Source organism: Syngnathus typhle, linkage group LG10 (assembly GCF_033458585.1).
Source record: "Syngnathus typhle isolate RoL2023-S1 ecotype Sweden linkage group LG10, RoL_Styp_1.0, whole genome shotgun sequence".
Lineage (NCBI taxonomy): Eukaryota > Metazoa > Chordata > Actinopteri > Syngnathiformes > Syngnathidae > Syngnathus > Syngnathus typhle.
In genome coordinates, this window is record NC_083747.1 from 4036668 (window position 1) to 4056419 (window position 19752).

The 19752-nt window shown below is 43.0% G+C and overlaps 1 protein-coding gene across 5 annotated transcripts; it reads left to right on the forward strand.

Moving 5' to 3' along the window:
- Positions 1–694: 694 nt before the first annotated feature.
- Positions 695–19258, forward strand: nkd2b (NKD inhibitor of WNT signaling pathway 2b). 5 transcript variants are annotated; one of them, XM_061288828.1, is made up of 10 exons: positions 702–1040; positions 1134–1160; positions 1246–1337; positions 15936–15996; positions 16273–16385; positions 17154–17249; positions 17395–17530; positions 17712–17769; positions 17857–17981; positions 18035–19258. In XM_061288828.1, exons 1-10 carry the CDS (start codon positions 1016–1018, stop codon positions 18637–18639), a joined length of 1338 nt encoding a protein of 445 aa, XP_061144812.1. In that variant the 5' UTR covers positions 702–1015; the 3' UTR covers positions 18640–19258. The 5 variants fall into 5 exon arrangements, with proteins under 5 accessions (XP_061144816.1, XP_061144812.1, XP_061144811.1 ...); XM_061288827.1 differs by having other exon boundaries at positions 704–1040; positions 17854–17981; XM_061288831.1 differs by having other exon boundaries at positions 711–1040; positions 18053–19258.
- Positions 19259–19752: the final 494 nt, after the last annotated feature.

Genomic DNA, 19752 nt, shown 5'->3' on the forward strand with positions numbered 1-19752 from the left:
ACTCTAAAATTGTTTTAGTGCACCATAATCAATCGCGGGGACAGAGGGGGTAAAAAAAATCTGATCTGATCTTAGGCCAATTTTGTTGTGCAAGTTCTACAGCTCGAATCGACATTTAATGCCGCAAATGCATATTTGCAAAATAGAGCTGAGTTTGGATGTTTTTCTTGGTAAGAAACCACCCGGTAGCCCAGACGGGAGATTGTTGTCAACGCTACCAAATTAGCCAATACTTGCCAGAAATTCCTGCATCTCGTTCAATGTTGCTGCTCTTGGCAGCCTTCCTGGCCCGCTTTCATCTTGACTTTTCATCCATTTTGAAAGAACATCCAATTCTGCAGCCATATTTATTTTCTATTTGATTATGACCAATATTTTTCAACAAGCAATTAGAGGACAAGCATTTAATGGTTGTCTTTGTCACCGTACATGCGTGTACAGAGGAACAAAAATAATCTTATTAGTAGAAAACAAATATTTTTCGGACCAAGTGAAACTGGCAGGGTTTGTGAATTACCCGATGAATGGACATTATTCTATTTTCTATCATAAATTTATTCAACGCGAATTAATATACTTACAAAACAAGTTTAGTTTTAAATCCAGCTTCTGTCTGTATAATGCTCAGCAAAATTTACCATGCTTTTATTTTGTAGACTCATGCTTTTGTTTGTAAAGACTTAACCGGATGTACATCGCTGTTGTGACGTCACACTTGACAAGCGCCGAGCGTGTCTGGTGGGTTTGTTCCACTTCCCAACCGCTGCACTTCCAGTCGGACTGAGGTGAAATGAGAGGAGGGACGTCCTGCCAAAACGTCTCCCACCATCACTTTTGACGATCTCGCCGTGTTATTAGTAAAAGCGCTCGGTACTTCCTCCATGAATGAAACATTTCATTGTCGGACTTTGGATAAAGTTGGAGTTCGGCCGCAGCACAATGTGACCCACGCTTGCTGAGACACTTCGGATTTACTCGGTATCGTTTTATTGATCCAGTGACGTGGGTTACAAGAATGGGAAAATTACAATCCAAACACGGTAAGACATTTTTTTTTTTTTTGGTGCATCATTTTAGCAAAATGCTTTTTATACATGGACTAAAAAATTATGTCTGTTTTGCATGATCCAAAGCGTGCAAGCGCAGGGAGAACCCAGAAGGTTAGTCCAATGGACAAGTGCATCAAGATTATTTTGCAGTGATGAGATTTTGTTAATGCTGATTTTTTTTTTCTTTTTCTTTCAGGGGATAGTTTTGTTGTGAATGCTTTCCTCCGGAAGAGCATGGACGAGTCTGAGCGCTATGGAGGGATGGATTACAAGATGAAGAGCATGCAGGTAGAGTGGATATTTAACATTGATGTAATGTGGTGGTTATAATTAAGTAAACATGAATAAAGTAATTAGCAAGATAGGTAAATCTGGTTTCTCATATATTCTGCAAACATTGTATTTTATGTTTTTGTTTTCTATACATAAGTATTACATCTACCACTGTGATGTCTAAAAAAAAAAAAATTCCAAGAAGAAATCATTTTACTATCAGACATTTGTCTAATCTAAATATGTCACACAAGAGTAAATTGTAATTTTTAATCCGTTAAGGCTAGTATTTTTCCAATATGTTTTCCAAATTTAGGGTTGTGGTCCAAATTATTATTATTTTTTTAACAATGATTATTTTTAATTGATATTTGTTGTAAATCCTTGTCCTCTATCTTCTTTTATTAGTTTGTCAATGCATTTGTCAACTTTGGCTCTAAAATTGTAAGTTTTGGAGTCCCTGCTTTAAAAACAAATGCCAGCTTTGTGTGTGTCTGTGTGTGTGTGAGAGTTGATGCTTGTGCGTTTGCTGATGGGATGAGTGTGTCAGGCACTTCAAAGTTGTCTGCTCAGAACCGTGTCCCCCTCACCCCCCTTGTAAGAGGAGATGAGCACTTCTTTACTCTTAGAGGAGGAGGCAAAGTGTATTGACGACCATGCGTGACCCGTGCCAAGTGTCTTGTTATTCTTTCTGACACGTCTCGCCCCCCCCCCTCCCCCCCCACACACACACTATCACAGCAGTGTGTAACATTTACACTTGTGGCTGCTGGCATCATGCCCACCCCGCTAATCAGCAGCATCACATGACATCATTTTTTTTTTGAGCTACCCACAAATTGTGACTCGGTGAGGGTGGGTGGTTGTAATAGTACAAAAGTCATAGATTAAATCAGGTTATTATCCGCCTACTGGTACAAATTAAAGGGGCGCTGGAGTTCACACTCGCCCTGGAGGGAAACCACTAAAGGTGCTTTCCAAATATCTCACCATACTTCACAACAACTTTAATAGGTGCAAGTGAGAAGACATGGCTGAGTTTGTCATCATATACGTGTGACCGCATGTACCATAGTGTCGGTGGTAAAGTAAGAATAATTCTTTTTCCGTGCGTTTTCATTGCCCCTCCTTGCGACCACATCTGCATATTCAGCCCCTTTTCCATCTTTATGCGCGTCAGCTGTCGCAATTTTCAACAAAAAAAAAAAAGTCCCTCACATGATTGTGTTGACTATGAAGTACATTGAGTGAAAAAAATGGCTCTGCCTGCTCATACGTTATATTCATGTTGGAAATGAGGCTACAGTTGAAGTTTATTGATGTTAAGAAGTCCTCGGGGTGTTTTTAAGTCCCAGCGCGGCTCAGTTGAGAATTTATCTAGCGTAGCAAGTTTGGTGGCGCATATTTTCAAGTTGAAAGGATCAGACAGTGTCGTGTTTCGGCGATGCCATTCTTAGATTAAACGTCTGTGGCTTTCGTTTTAATTTGAGGCAAACTTAAGCAGCGTGAGGAGAATAAGCGGTCGAAAAAAATTGAATTTAAAAAAAAAAAATCTTTGATTATATTTATCGATTTGGAAAGCTTTGGATTTTTTTTTTAATATAATCAAATGCCATCGTTAATAGTGAAACGTAGAAACAATCACAGAACTTTGGTGACAAAAGTATTGGGACACGGCTAACTGCTTTGAATGGAAGTTTGCTTTTGCATATCTTTCCTCCCGTTTCACATCTGTTGGGTTCAGCTCCTCAGAAGACCAAAAGAAAAGTCTTGTGAGGCATATTTGGAATTAAAATGAAATTAAAATCTAGGACATTAGACTTCAGAGGTTCCACTGTGGGGGAAAAATGGGCTTGTGGTGTTTTTTTTATGGATTGAACGCTCGCTGGACTTAAATTGGCCGTTTAAGATTGATTTTCACGTGATTATCACGAGTCAACATCACAAGGGCAGTAAACACATCGTCCAAAAGTGCAGCCTGCAATTCGGAACATTTTGATGAAGCAACTGAAGAAGAGAAACAAACATCTGGGCCCTTCTCACTAGGTGGTTTTTGTCTTTGCAGTGACCTTCTTAATGAGCTGCAGGGACAGATAGCATTACTTGTGACTTCCAAAGAGGAGCAGATTGACCAAACATGCTATTTAGCCCCCCCCCCCCCCCCCCCCTTCCTCCTCATTGTCAAACGGGGGAGTAGGATTCCTGAGCTGTCTGGCTGCGACTTCAAAGTGCAGCTCTGAGAGTTATAAAAAGGGCTCTGATATCAGTGGAACCTCCAAACCCCCCAATCCTGACCCTTCTTGGGGAGGGGAGGAGGCCCGGCGATGGGGGGGCGATGATGTACTGCCGGGAAAAGAAGCGCAAACATGGCCCGTGCCCAACGTGAGTCTGCGTAAAGCTTCTTGATAAAGCTTTAATTTGGACCCCGGCAACGAGGCTTTGCTTTCGGAAGAAATAACAGCAGATCAAACTTGTTTCAATATTGATTTTTTTTTTCCCCCCCGCAAAAGCGTGACTTCCAGTCGGCGGCTGGCCGCTTGCCTTTGCCGTGCAATCCCGCTTTTGGGTGCAGAAGTTGAACACCTTGACTTCAAGTAAAAAGCCTTTGCATAATGAAGGCTTTAAAGTTCCGAACCCAGTGTGGAGAAGCGAGTTCACGAGAGCCATGTGAGGGTTCACTGTATGTCACACCTCTGGAAAGATCAACAAGGTCCAAGTAAAGTGCTTCAAACAGGCTGGCTGGGATGCCCCAATAATGACAGACTAATTTGGCCTTTCAGCGCCGCCTTTTGTCTCAAGTCTTGCCGCAGAGTTGCTCGTGGGGGAGCCAGTGTCAACACTTTACATTCCGTGACAAAAAAGACCTTCAGTAGTCCACTTTAGAAAGATTAATAGGAATACACTTAGCGTTAAAAAAAAAAAAGGGCTTCAGTTGAGATCACGTTGTAAATACTCGGTGACATTAATGTTGCTGTCAAAAATTAGATTTAAAGCAGGAATATTTTTTTATTTTTTTTTAAACCCCTTTTTATTCTGTATAGCGGAAACTTATTCTGGAATACTGCTGTGTTTTGATTTCTTAGCAAAAAATTTCCAAATGAAAGAATGTTTTTAATACTATTCCCGTCAAAGCTTCACTGGTCTTAACTTAAATGATTAAAAAATATATATTTTTAACATGAATGGAAAAAAAATCTAAATACAATACACATTTTGTGCAGATATACCGCAAAAAAAAAAAAAATTTTCTCACCACACTATCAATGTTTTGGATTTTTAAAGGGGGCGTGGCTTAAATGGCTTCCCAGTGATGTAATTGGGCGCATGCATAGCATCCATTTTCTAAGTTGTATTTGATTGATATTTCAGCAGGGTGTAGTTTTAGCGCTTTTACCGTTTAAAAGGCGCCATTTTTTTTTTTAAACATATTGGCAATTCAATTTAGATCATTAAAGTTTTTCCATCCGTCTGAAAGAGTCAGCACCTAACCTGAGATTGTCATCAGATGACATAGACGTTGTTCCTGCCCATCTGGATGTTAAAAAGAAATAAAATCTTTGTATTTTGTAATCTGCTTTGCACATGATTTGAAGTGCCGAAAAAAAAAAAAAAAAAGCACCACCCGAGACACGAAAATGGCAGAGAGGAGACATAAAGGTGTGCGCTGGTATATATGTAGCTCTTTTTAAACAGTCTTGAAGGCATTTGGAGGGTCTGTTTTTTTTCCAAACCCCCCCGCCCCCCTAAATGGCTTCACAAGAAGGCGAGCTGTGAGCCTTCATCTCTGAATGAAAAGCATGTGGCTGGCATCCAGAACAGCGGGGTCTTTCAGCACGGCCCCGGCAGACATCTGTTCCTGGTTTGTACTGAAAAATCCTGGAGCGGGGAAAGGGGCTGCGGTGGGAAGGGGGTGGAAGAGGAAAAGAGGAGGAGTAGGGATTTAAATGTGTTTTTTTTTTTTTTTTTTTTTCTTTGGGGTGATATCGGAGGGGTTTTAGAGGTATCGATGGCAGGGGGGGGGGGGGGGGGGCAACATCTGCCTCACTTTGGGAGGAAGACGCTCACTTCAACACCGGTTCGGTTCAATTAGGTTAGCTGGGAACTAAAGTTTTCCCTTTTGTCCCAAACTAAAATAAAGCACTTTTTTGTGGTACCACCCGCAGGCGGGGAGGAACGCAACAATTGTTTCCGAGTAGTGTGAAACACGAGGTACAAGGTTGATTGATTTGGTGATTTAGTTTGTTGGATGATCGGTAAGCAGGATAAGCTAACGTTAGCGCTGTGATAAGATTTGCCAAAAATGACAGTCGCTTAAATGTCGAGATTGGGGGTTGAAATAGACAAAGATTTGAAAAGCAGAAAATCGTTTTTGGTGTTGTAGGGAAAAAAAAGAAAATGTGTTAAATACAATTTCTTCAAATTAAAACATTTACATTTTGCAACCAAACCCAATTCCTGTGTGCTGACTTTTTCCTAACAGAGGCCACCATTATTATTTCAAGCTGAACTTCCCCGAACCTCTTAGGACAAACGTGTCTTTTCATCTCACCATCCCTTCCTTCATTTAATCGTCAACCAACAAGCGCATCACTCCACACTTGAGTGTCTGTTTATCTTTTTCGATGCCGATTGCCAAATCCAGAGTTCACCGTCAGTGTAAACATCATCACCATGGCGGCTTCTCCACTCATCACCAGCACGAGATGCTTATTTAGCCGCTCTTTCATGTCGCTGGCGTTCACCTAAGCGTCACCGCGACGCCTCTGAGTCAGAGGGCGAGTCTCACCCACTTGGTGTGTTTGATGGAAAGAGGCATTACATGTCCATGAGGGTATTTTGGAATAGTTTCAACACAGCTCCATTGTAACACGTTGGAGGACAGAAACATCTTAAAATAGCTCTCAGTAAAAGCAATGACCTCTGACAAGGCCGAACAATCCGAAACATGTTGGTCTGACGTGACTGGATTGAGAAATCATTGTCATGCTGTCAGTCCAGTTAGCACAGGTCATATCACTATGTAATCTTTCACGTTTATTAAATAAATAACAAACGGCAATAAGAATTTAATTTGTTCTGCGACAATGCTCGTAACTCAAAACATGCGTATCTCAAATCATCTTTTCCCATTGAAATGAATGAAAATACCAATAATACGTTCAAAACTTCTCGTTCAAAAGCCCAACCCCAAAGAGTTGGCTCAATTTGTACAAAACAATCCGTAAAGTTGGGTCAACTCGACCCGAATAGTGGCTCTGTTTTTTTTACGCATATTTGGTTATTTTCAACCTCACTGGATTTAGAACGTATGTAGGTGTCCCATAGATAGTTTGAATACGTTATGTGGCAAACCAAATCCAAACAAAGTAAATAGAATAGCTACTTGTCAATAAAAGAGCTTTCAAAGCATTCCTCAGAACATGTCGGAGTTGGATGTTAATGTCCATCTACTGAGTACCAATACAAAAAAAAATGTGCCTTGTGACGAGCATGAAAGAATCTCATCCGCGTCAAGTTCTCAGACAGCTCAAAGGGAATCTTTTTTAGACAAGAGACACGCTTTCATTATTATCAGAGCTGTTATCTTCATGGAATTAAGTCGTCGCCTTCTTTCTCTGCCGACCGACAGCGGTGCTTTGAAGTCACTTGCGTCTTGTCGCTTCTTTTCATGCCGTTGACGCCATTTGCCGCTTCCGGACTTTAAAGAGTATCTATGTGGAGCTTCACGTTAGACATCATTTGCATGTGACTCACAAAAGTCACTGAAAAAATAAGTCTAAATAATAAATCAAATTGAAACATTTGCAATTATTTTCCATTTCTAATTTCGGGGTCCACTTGCAATACCACGACAGACCGTTAGAGGGCCGCGGACCACTGGTTGACAATCATACCTTTATGGGCTTCGTTTTTACAAATCTTCGGACTAATTTCGGCGAGACGTCGTCGATAGCAGCAGGTTACTTTAATTTTCCCAGCATGCTTTGCGTGGCGGCAAGGCAGGGGACAAGTTGCCAGCTCCGTCGAGGGTTAACGCCGGTCTGTCTCTCTCCTCCCGTTTGCTGCCAGAGGAAAGAAAATACCTGAAGCTGAAGCCCCGTGCTTAATGCTGACATTTTTGGCAAAAGCATCTGGATCCAAGTCTGTGTTTGATCTTGTTGCGTCTCCCGGCCAAATAAAACACCGGGAGACTCAAAGGTTATTACATTTTAGTGTGTAAGGTATGTTTCCACATAAACCCCCTGTCCCCCCCCACCTCTTCCTTAGAAAGTTGCTTCTCATTTCCAAGTGGACTTTATTTCGCAATCCTTGGATCAGTCAGGGGAATTATTATTTTTTTCCTTCCCCCCACTAATGAGCGGTGGAGACGTTATTATGGGCATTTCTAATTGCACACACACGACATCTTCAGTGATGTCTGTGAATGCGATGAGCTCACTAAAGGCCGCTGCTTGGAACCTTCCCGCATGTTGTCTCTTTAAATATTTGCAAATGGAGGCCTCTTATTTATTTTTAGAAAGACTGGGGACCCCTTTATTGGATCAAAATGGGGTTTTCTTTCTATGAATGGAAACTTGAGATTGTCTCTATAGAGGTCAGACATATATTTCACAATAGATTTTCAGTCAGGGGAGGGGTGGGGCTAAAACAGCAAAGTACATTGTTCATCATAAATCTAGGTAGGATCGGACGTTTTCGTTGCTTGTCGAGAGCATAAACAGCAGTGCCGCAATTGCAGTATTTAGTATGCAATTATACTTTTTGTTTTTTTTCAGCCTGTCATGGAACTCTTCACATTGTGCATCCAACTTCTTTACAACCACTTTGTTATTCTTGGAGGAAAAAAAAAAGCAAACCTCAGACAGTTCCCCCCCCACCCCGTGAATGCTTCGAAACTTCATCCTTGCTCCACATTCCTCAAGCTGACGCCCTGCTAGGTCGGATGCATGGAGAATGAAACCACACACGACACAAACTTAATGAAGAAAAAAAAAAAGACATGTGGAGGCCATACATTGTTTCCTCGATATATTCTCCTTCCCTCGATTTTCATACCCCCCCCACACACACACACACATTTGAAACCCTGGAGGATTTATCCTCTTCTCCGCTCCGAGCTTCCCCCACCCTCCAAGCGTACACATGTGTAAGTATCGCTTTTACTCTCCTCATAAAATGCCACAGCCCCATCTGAAAGTGGTTAGCTGTCGAAACACTCGAGCGGCTTCAAAGCTCGCAAATGGGCTACGCAGACAGTGCAGCTCCGCACATCACATTGAGTCTCTTTGAGGGGGGGAGGCAGGGGGGGGGGGGGACAGCAAACGAGCTGTCCCCCGTCATCCAAACCTACTTTACATTAAGAGGAAGTAAAATTGGAATTTACACTCGACGACAAAGTTTCTGATGACATTAAAATACCCAAAAACGAGATGATGAAACAGCGCTGAATGAAGTCTCTGTTTTCATTTCCTCTGAAGGCGGCCTTCTTTAACTCCCCCTCCCTCTCGCCCCCACCCATTTCTTTCCTGAGGCCCGTCCACTTCAAAAGCTGACCCGAGCCCCTTAGCGCCGTGTAACGTGTTTACCTAAAGGCTCATTTCAAATAAACAGCAGTTCTCCGTCCCTCACCCAGACGCCATTTGCTTCACGGGAGGTGCTCCATAAACAAAGTGGGAAAACAACACATTACAAAAGTAAAAAAAATTTGAGGAATGTACGTTTTAGATTTGACAGTTTCTGGTTTCGAGGCCGTCCTCACTGAAAATAATACTTATTAACTGTTTAAATCCAAAACAGCTGATTGATGTGAATGAGGAAATGCTAAAGATGCTAAAAAACACAACAACAAAACAAAAGTGTTTTCCAAAACAGCAAATATGGCAAGCTTATAACTAGCACCTACTTCCGCACTGTTGATGCGGGCTCGGTTGATCTTATCAAGAATGCCAGTGTATCGGACTATCTTGCCCCCCCCCTCCCCTCCCACCTGTGTCATGTGCTTGTCTTTGAGGACTCCTCCATCCTGGTACTTCTCCGATTATCTCATCGCTTTCAAGCCCCTCTCTCGCACATCACCACCTCCTCGTTTTTTTTTTTTCAATACTCAGTGTCTCACTTTGTGCTTTTAAGTGGACTGCCAGCCTCCAGACTCGGTCGCTCGGATTGAGCATCGGAGATAAGATAAGAATACGCCAGCACAACTCACGAGCCAGTCCAAAAGCGTAGACTCGGTTCGCAATAATCGAGGCTTTGAAAAAGCTGCGCTTCCCCCCTCTCGACTCTCCGTGCGCTCTGCTGCAAAAGCTGAGAAGGAGGCGGAGCCGCGCTCGAGCTGCCCTCTGCACCCATTGCCTTTTCATCTCCGCTTTTGCCATGGATGAATTACGTTCCTGAATTTCACACTGGGGAAACGTGTTTGGTGCACACACAGCTTTTGCCTGTCAGGTCACCAAAGTGCGGTCACGGCCAGCAGAAGCGCACAAAATCGGCCAAATGTAGACTTTGTACGCCGTCTTGCCAGTTCAAAGACTTTTATCCTCATGGGCTCCCCCCGTAATTTCCTTTGAGAATAATTCATGAATAATTTGGGCTGCGCCGCATGACTTTGTTGCATCGGTAATCGACCTACACACCACTCTAATTTTTCAACATGTGTTCGGTGAGTCCGAACCATTTTGCCAAGAGATCGAGAAATTGTGCCACGTGGAATCATTTATTAATTACACTTAATTTTGATTTTTTTTGGCGATCGTCCATGATTTAAATCAAGACATTCCTTCACATCACCTGAACATGACCGCCCCTTCGTCCCTTCCCGTTGACCCCGCTACGACCCCTCGTCTACTTCCAGCCTTGTGAGGAACTTCGCAGCTTGGAATCAAGCCTGTTCTCGCAGGGTCTGGAATTTTTGTGGTATTCCCGAAACTGGCAACTGTGGCAGACAGTCGGGGAGGGAGTTAGTTACTCAACATGTCCAAATGAGACGAGAGACACAAAACAGGTGCTGGGAACTTCTTTTGTCCACTGCAACATGTGTTTAGGAGATTTTGCCTAAAACATGCTGGCAAGCTTCGTACCCCAGACATGACATGTTAGATTTTTTTTTTTTTTTTAGACTGTGGCCACAATGTAAATATACCACATGGACAAAACACTAATTTGTGGCCGGATGTGTGTTAGCTAGAAACAGTTAGCTTGAGGTAAAAGCCCGAATAAAACTATACAGTGGACAGGAATGGTAAGACTTAAATGATAAATTTGTTTTATTTTGAAAAGCCCGCCGTCGCAAGGAATCAATCGTATCTTCTAAAACCAGATTCTTCTTTAATCCGCACTCTACTTTTGTTTCTCGAATATAGCACTAAGCTACAGAACATCCAACCGTGTCCCTTTGCCCCAGTGTACCTCCCAAATAGAAGTGCGGAGCGTTCATGCTACATTACTCGCTGATTGGTCACGGCCGCATGATTGCCTCTCATCATCGGCGCTCATTTGGATCCGCACTTCTCTTTGTAACTTACCCGCCGGGAGTGGTGACAAGTGGACTGTAGAGCTGCGGTCTTGACCGTGAAGCCGCTCTTATCCCTCTGGAAGGCATGTTCCGGAAACCCGGCGGGAAGCTTATCCAGCAACCCGCAAGCCGTTAACAGCATGAGTGCCGCAACCCGAAAAAAAAAAAAAGTCATTGTGGATTACACGGACAAGCATCCCTCAAGTGTGCGCCGTCGCTGCTCTTCTCAATGCAGCTGTCCTTCCCCGACGTGGTTTGTTTACATTTCTCAGTCACCCTCAGGAGCTCTGGAAGGCCCCCGGCGGCCCCCGAAACCACAAAGCCTCACCCCTATGAAGTGCCGGCCGGCTCCGCTTTTTTTAAATCCGAAAGTGGAATCCCACGCAGCTTAACAAAACAAGCGGGGGGGGGGGGGCGGAAAAAAACTAGTGTCGGGGCTTATCTCGCAGGTGAGAGCAATTCCAAGCGACATCAAAATGTTTTCATATGAAAATACGAAAACATTTTGTGGCTCACCAACCATTTGGCTGCGGGAAAAACGAGAGCACAATGACCTCCCCAGCAACTTGTGGTTCCTTCTTCTGTGGGCCCGTACGAGTACTAGTAATTTTAGCCTCCAGCGTCCCAGAACTTACTGGGACTTCCACAGTTGCCTCTTTTGTTCTATTTTGCACTTTGTGATACTCATATGACCGCTCAGAATTATTTTGTGGAGTTGATAGAAGAGTCATCGTCAGCAATTTTTACAGGATTAGACTTCCGGCGTCTTTTGTCCAAATGAAATCAGAATTTATTTTGAAAATTCATATTGAAAGATGGGTTTAATGTACTTTTGGGTGGGGCATCAAAAAACGGTTTGCTACATTACTGGCTAACAAATCCACTTTCTCTTCCAACGACAGTGTCGTACAACAAAAATAATTCGTCATTCAATCACTATAAAACTTTATAATGCAAATAAAATTTAAGCTATCTCGCAGACACAGCAATGCAGGCCAACGTGAGATTGTTTTTCATTTCATAGCTTTTCCACTTTTCTTGCTGGGAGACTTTATAAGGATCTGTCTTAACGGCAAATGGAAAAATAAGTCTACTTGGTAGGTGGAATAGCAAATGAGATCAAAACACGCATAATAAAGAGTATGAGCTTATTTATGCACGTTAAGTTTGCAGTCATGCAGTTAGCATTAGCACTTAGCATCCTAATAGCAAGGTTTCATAGATCAGTGCTTTTTGATGAGATTTTTTTATATTGAAAATTCTTTTCCAAGCTGTCTCAGAGCTTTGGAATGTGCATCAAATGCTTATTTTTTTATTTTTACTGTGAGTGACAGACAAGTTGATTAAAGTGCCGTTTTCGACTAAACCCTTCAAAAGGAGACGAGAGAGTCTCCGCATGACTTTTTACAAGAGGTGGAGTCCCTTCGGGCCCTGGTGGGATTGGCGTCCTCTTCAGCTCAGCCGCAACCTGGCACTTTGAGGTCTTCTGTGTTGTTTAAAGGCCCCCGTGGAATGTGGAACAAATCTGTTCAGCTTTATCGGCCTGGATGCGCTCCCCATTGGCTGGAGTTGAGAGCCGGGGGCCTGCGCGGGAGCTTACAGAATTTCACATGGAGGCCACAAACAGAGGCACATCCTGTTTGAGGCCAAACGCCTGTCGTGTTCCTTGCTTGGCCCCGCCTCCTTTTTCAACCAGGTGTGTGTCAACGTGATTTCTCCGTGGGGTCCTCCGTTACATCACGTTGCTATCAGCATTAATGAAGCAGATACGCGGTGGCTAGCTAATCTTATGTCGTCCAGCAGGTCAAATGAAAGTGAGAGGATCATCAGGAAGGGGAGGGGGGGAGCAGGTGACTTTTAGCGCTTTAGGTGCGCTTATGTCAATGGCGAAGCATTCTCATCAAAAGCTCCCCTCGCAGCTGTTGTTATACAAGGCCCGAAGAGGCTTCACCCCCTTGTGATTCATGTCCTGCCAAGAGAGAGGTTCTGCCTCCTGTTTGACCTCAACCAGAATCCCGCTGGCTTGTAAAAGAGTCCGACCATCTCAGCCACATGGAGCGTGTCCAGACGACAGCGCGGGTGTTCTGTTCTCATCTCGACGGAAAGACACGCCACGGGAAACTGATGCAAAATTCCACGTCAAATTCCATAACCGACCTAACTCGCCATGTCGTTTTAATATGGAAATGGGTTGCCAATCGATACGTGCTGAAACGAGTGTTGACTCACCACCGTAATTAGGTCGAGGCCATCCATTCATTGTTCTTTTACCGTCTCGCTAACCCGAACATCATCTTCCCTTTGGCTATTTCGTCAGTTTAAACACATCTGGTTTTGAGTCAAGGCCAAGTTGGTTTCTCCTGGAATGGAGGTCTTGTTCTGCCGCCTTCTCCGGTTTCATCGTGCGGTGACGAACGTTTACAAAACGGGGTTCCTTTTCTTTACGCCGACACCAGCGGAGCCGTGTTTCCGTTAGCAATTAGCTTCCATCCGATCACACACGATTAATAGTCCGCCCGAGGGCTTTGAAAGGATTTCCTTCGGTGCCTTCCGCAAGGTGTCAGGTGACCTTTGAGTATGTGTCACCTTAGACACTTTTGAGGAAATGACTGAGATCTTGTTTGGACAAGGGAAGAAGAGCTGCACTGTACAAGTTGTGTGGACACTAATTACACAATTTCGAAAAGCCGCATTGACTGGAAAATATGAGGAAGCCTCTTGATGATATCCAGTTTTTTTTTGTTTGTTTGTTTTTTTTTCTCCCCAGCATACATTATATTTGGACTTCTGCTGTAATTTCTACCCTGAGGCCAGAAGAACTCTTTTTCTGCTAGCCTGTTTTTATTTTGAAGATTTTCAAAACATGATTTTACGTGGGTGAGTTGAGTGCGGGTGTGGAAGAACAAAGGTGTGTACTGTTTTCCAGTGGGAGGATGGGGGGGCCGATGTCACATGGTAGGGAGAAATAAAAGCTCCCCCCCCCCTCGGTTACCTTAACCCACATTAAAGTCTGCCAGTCCAAGCTGAAGCTGCTTGGCAAGCGTGAAGAAACATCACACGCTTTTCAGGCGCTCTCGTTTTACAAGTTTGTCCCGTCACTACATCGACTTGTCATCTCCGATCGGAGATTAGCCTCACCTAGCATGATCTGATAGCGAAAGAATGGCAGAGGCGAGATGCCAGACGCTTAATTGCACATGTGGCCGGCAGATTTGGAGGCCGACACCGTGGGCGATTTCGATGCCTTGTGTTTCGATGTTAAACTGCAGACGGCGGTCAGACGCGCTCGGCTCTCTCATTAGCTTCGCTCGGCGGATGTAACGTTGGTCTGTTACAGCTTCTCGGATCTCCATTTTAATTGGAGGACGTTTTTATTGTTTGTTTCATGACAATCCCCCTCTCGAGCGTGCTTTGCTGCGTCTGACGACTTTTTGATGTTGCTTTGAGCTCTCTCTCTCTCGCTCTCTCGCTCTCTCTCTCTCCACGCCAAACTACAAAAATAACTCCAAATGCTACAATATAAATGTCACTTTGTAAAAAAATATGGCACTCATGCGTACCAACCGCTGCTCCCAAACTGTCATTTCAAATGCCCTTTGTCAGCATGTATGCGGTTTCATAATTGTTTAGAATTAAGCCAGTCAATCTGCTGGACATTCAAACGGGACATTAAATGTACAGGAACTGGCCCTTTTTTTTTTTTTATTATACCTATTTTGAAACATTTCCATTTTATAAAAATGTTGTGTCAAATGACCCCTAAGGCAATCGGGAGGGCAACGAAACCACAAGCTACGTTTGTTTTGGACTTGACCGTCAAAGAGCGAAACCTCCTCCAGTTCTTAGAGGTCCCAGTTAGCAGTAGATAGTCCCTATCTATCTCCTGTTAGGCAAAGCACATCCTCTTCTGGTATCTGCTCCTCTCCCATCTTTGTCCCTCTTATCATCCCTTTCTTCCTTTGCGCCTTCGCTGTTTTTATTCCCTTACTTCCTGCTTCACTCCCAATCTTGAGCTGATTTCTCCCCAAAAGTCTCATGTGGCCAATTTGCAGCGGGTGTTCAAACCTTGACCCCGTTTTGCAATTCCTCCCCCCCCACCCCCCCCTACCTCCATATTGGCAATGAAGGTCAGGGCTAGATTAGAGGCTGGAGCACTCGTCCTGTGAAGTGGAGAGTAATCACGGTCTCTGAGATTGTTAAATAGAACCACAGGCCCTGCTGTTGTCATTACGCTGGAGAAAGAGAGGAAGGGGAGAGGGGGGGGGGGGGTCCTGCACCTAAACGCATGCAGATGTTGAAACTCACACGCAGTACATGCAGTTCTTTTGTTTTTCTCACATCTATCTGGTTTTTATTTGCCTCCTTGCAGTGGGCCTCCTTGAGATTCGATTTCAAAGCGCGGGGCAGCGAACATGACGTAAATAAGATGAATCATTTGTTGTTTGATTTCTCACGGCTTGAGGCTTGTGCTGTATTTAATTGTCATTGTTTCCACAATCTCGACGTAATTGAAGTGTGTGTGTGCGCATTAACACGTGGTGTGGGTCTGTTTTATGTAGAATGTAGATTATTCCCATATGACAGCTTTTGCTGTGCCCCTTCCACCATTTTACCTTACGCAGAATAATAGAATAACCAAATGTGGATATTATTCCCTCTGCAAAATATATACACGCATTGCGTCTTAAAAAAAATGGTTCAACTTTTCGCCTCTTTCATCAAGAAATTCTCGCCTTGCATTTTCTCGAAGAATCAAAGTTGGCCGAGTGAGCGCTCACAAGATGAATTGCAGCTTCACCCCTTTTTTTTTTTTTTTTTTTTTTTTTTGATGGATGCAAGAGCCCGTTTGAAGGCTTGGGGGGGAAATCTTAAATCCTTGCCTGCGCTTACTTGTATCCCAGACAGTGAAACACAATCAGCGTGGTGCATGTTTCAAAGTGTTTGGCCGCACTGTAGCACCGACCGTGTAGGCCATTTTTTTTTTTTTTTTTTGCACACATCTGACGAGGAAATGTTTTTGCCTGAAATGTTTATTTTTCCTGTGTCTGAGGTCTGAACTGTATATTCACTCCACATCTCTGATCTCCCTCTTTTTCTCCCAGGAGTTTTCAAATGGGCATTTGAAAGCAGGACACCTCGCAGAGCAACACTGCCCCCTTGAGGGTAAGTTGGGAAGGACGCGCTCATATAATTGAATGGAAAATAAATAAACAAAAATAATCAATCAATAAATATTTTTTAAAATAAATGAATAAATAAATATAATACATAAATAAATAAATAAAATAATAATAATAAATACATAAACACATAAACACATAAATACATAAATAAATAAATAAATACATAAATAAATAAAAGACTCAACTCTAGGATTAATGTCATGGCAACTTGTACTTTCATCCATAAATCAACTTTTAATTGTGTATCTCGTGACAGTGGCGCTCCCTCCTGAGAAGGTGGGTGGCTGCGAAAACTACCTCCAGTACCTTCACGCGGAGGACGGGGAGCGAGAAATAAAAGCCAACGGGAAGAAACGCATCAGTCTGGATGTAAGTGCACACTGTGATAGGAATCCAAATTGTTATCGTTACAAGAAAAGCAATAGGAAGGCAAAAGTTGTTCGAAGCAAACCAACGCGGTCTTACGCTGCAGCTGTATTTGAGCACCGCTTCCGTTTTTCCTCCAGTTAAAACTATTTACAGGAAGAATGGAATGTATTGTGGGTTCCTGGACATCTGTATGTACAGTAAACCGCTCCAGAACAAATTACAACTTGGGATCGGCTTCCATGTTTCAAATGCTTTTGTGATCAGTCCTGACCGCATTGTGCTTAAAGAGACATTATATAGCCATAAAGGGCGGCTTCTCCTTAGGGCCCCGTCGCTCACGCTGCTTTTTCACACAGCGGGCTTTCAAAAAACCAGATGTTTGCCTCTTGGAGTTTTCAAGCTTCTATTATTCTTCTATTAGTGAATCAAAGCTACAATCAAAAATTGGTAGCTGAAGAATATTATATTTTTTTCCACCTATCAATTTTCTAGAACAGTTGCATTGTATGTATCAAAAGTGGGACTACTCAAAAATGGAATACTCGTACTGGTTTTTATCTGAAAAATGTGGAATCGGGTGAACCATACTGAGGGGATTGGCTTTTCCCCTTTAGTCGTATAGGTTTTGCTGCCCCCTTGTGGCATGTATATTGTAATACAGTTTCCCAATCGCGTCTGCAAATGAGTATAGATGAATACAACGAGGACAAACAGTGTCCATTCTCTTTATTAAAAATAAGTCGTTATGATAATCGGATGTATCTCCAGGACTTGGAGTGTGATGTTTCCGTGGAGGATGACAACCGCCAGGAGTGGATATTCACACTTTACGACTTTGACAACAGTGGCAAAGTGACAAAGGAGGTGTGTGTGTTTTCAAGTCAGGGTAGGCAAGTTTAAATCTGCCAAGTCTTAAGAAAACTTGTGTTTATTTATTTTAGTCATCACTGTAACCAATTTTGGATCATCAGCTAAAACGTGTGTTTTTTTTTTTTTCCTGTTCTCGCAGGATATGTCCAGCCTGATGCACACCATCTACGATGTGGTGGACGCCTCGGTTAATCACTCCTGCCATAATAAAAGCAAGACGCTCCGGGTCAAGCTGACTGTCACGCCCGAGCCAAAATGCCACAAAAAAGAAACAGGTTGGATAAATAGTGTCTTGCCGAAGCATACAATTAAATGTTTTTATTGTTTAAAAATCGAAAAGAAAAATCAAAATTATGTATAATTATTAAAAATTATACATATAATTAATAATACATTATTCAATTAATCATTAATTGTCAATTAATTAATCATGAATTATTCTGTGTCTTTTCTCAGATCGCAATCACCAAGAGGAGAGTCGTCCATCTGTCAAGCGCATGTCTGCCTATATCAGGTCAGTTAGATGATAATTGCACACATCACATAAAAATTTATATTTCACAATTTACACTTCCTGTACTTCCGTTTTGATTTAAAGCAGTAGAGGGCAAAGCAACGAGGCCCCGCCCACGGAAGGCCAGCATTACTGTGTGGACGAGAACACCGAGAGGAGGAATCACTACCTGGATTTAGCTGGTATAGAAAACTACACCTCCAGATTTGAAGGTAGTTTGCATCACAAGCACACTTTGATTGGAATACCATCTTGCCCTCTCAAGCCGTGACGTGTTTTTCAGCAACGACGATCCCTCCCCAGGAGAATCAAGGCCGAAGCTCCCAGAGCCAGAGCCGCTCTCGTTCCCACGAGCCGGAAGCGCAACTCCACCACCAGCGGCGTTCGCAGGTCATCGGCGACAGTTACAACCCGGCGGAGTTTCGGGGGAAAGGCGCACAGTTTGTGAAATCCCCCAAGGGAGCTAATAAAGGAGGGAATAGCGCCGGCGGTGGCGGCGGGAAATCCAACAAATGCCACGGCCACCATCCTCATTTGCAAAACACGTCGCACGGCGGCGGGGGTCAAGATGTATACCACTTACCACACCAGGTCCAAGCGTCCGGCCACCATCAGCACCCTCTCCAGTACAGTCACAGCAAACGCGTCCGAGCTAAAGCCCGCGAGGCGCTTTCCCCTACCAAAACGCCGCTTTCCCCGCAGCCTCACCCCCAGGTTGCGCCCTCCGTGCTGCCAGGCTTGGAGAGAGAGCAAATGTCCGGCCCCCAGGGGAGCCCGGGCTTTGTGGTTCCTGTGGTTCAGCGCCACGAGCACCACCATCACCATGAACATCACCACCACCACCACTATCATCATTACCACCAGACATGACCATTATGCGCTCATGTCTAGCGTACAGGACCAAGCACCACTCCCAGTCGAGGATCTTCGTACTCGCCTATTGTAAGCTCTACAGATTATATCCTGACATGTATGGAGGAGTTTCTATTGTGATGGCCAGCTGTTGTGGACCTGAAGAATTTCATCTTAGAGTTTCCTTTTTTTTTTAAATGATCTTTTCTGGGACTGCTGAAGCTTTTTACTAACAAGAGCACACACACACATACCAGAAAGTCAAAAAGCAGGAGAACTTTGTCCCCTCCTGATGCTGTTCGCCATCCCTGGAAGAAAAATGACGTTCTTAGGAGACCTCTCAAAAAAAAAAAAAAACATGGATCTCAGGTGTAAAGGTGCTGCTTTTCTACAGAGGCCTCTTTGTCCGTGGACTGAGGGGGATTTGGAGTTAGAATATGGGTTTATAAAATCACCACTGCCAGTTTTTAACGCAAAAAATATCTTGCTATATGTACTGTATAAAATATATATAAATATATATAAATATAAACACATTTTACTGTTTAATTATGATACTGTATATGCATATGTCAATTATAATTATGCATATCTGTATGTTGTCTTTTATATAATATAATAAACATTATAAAATTCATGTTATTTATTTATTTGTCCGTTTGTATGTTTAGTTTATTTCTTTTTATTGCCAAAAAAAATTCATCTTTTACTTTTTAAGGTATGGCGTGGAGCAGATTAACCGGATCCACTTGCAATTTTGTTGCAAAAGCTAAAAATCCTTGCTCATTTTAGCGATGCTCTTTACCTGGAACTGTGACGTTTTGTCAGTGGGCGTGGCCGGAAATTCAGATTTTTCGCAGTGACGTCAGCTGTGGTAACTTGACGTCTCAAAATTTCACTCAGCGAGAATCTAGGCGTGTTTATCGGCACTTTCGAAAGTGCAAGTGTTTTTTTTTCAATCGTTTCATTTGGAGTTTTTAGGTATCAAAGGTAAGGAGATTATATTTTATTTATATATATATATATATGTATATATATATTTTTTTTAACATATGCCATTGTTTTCAAATTATTTTGCAGTCTTTGTAGCTTTACAAACTGGGACTTCAGTTTGATAGCCGCTAAGAGGAG

Coding starts and splice junctions, on each gene's coding strand:
- nkd2b (XM_061288827.1), top strand. CDS start 1,016: ATGGGAAAATTACAATCCAAACACG. Junction 1,041..1,133: donor AAAATTACAATCCAAACACG/GTAAGACATTTT, acceptor CATGATCCAAAG/CGTGCAAGCGCAGGGAGAAC. Junction 1,338..15,935: donor ACAAGATGAAGAGCATGCAG/GTAGAGTGGATA, acceptor TTTTTCTCCCAG/GAGTTTTCAAATGGGCATTT.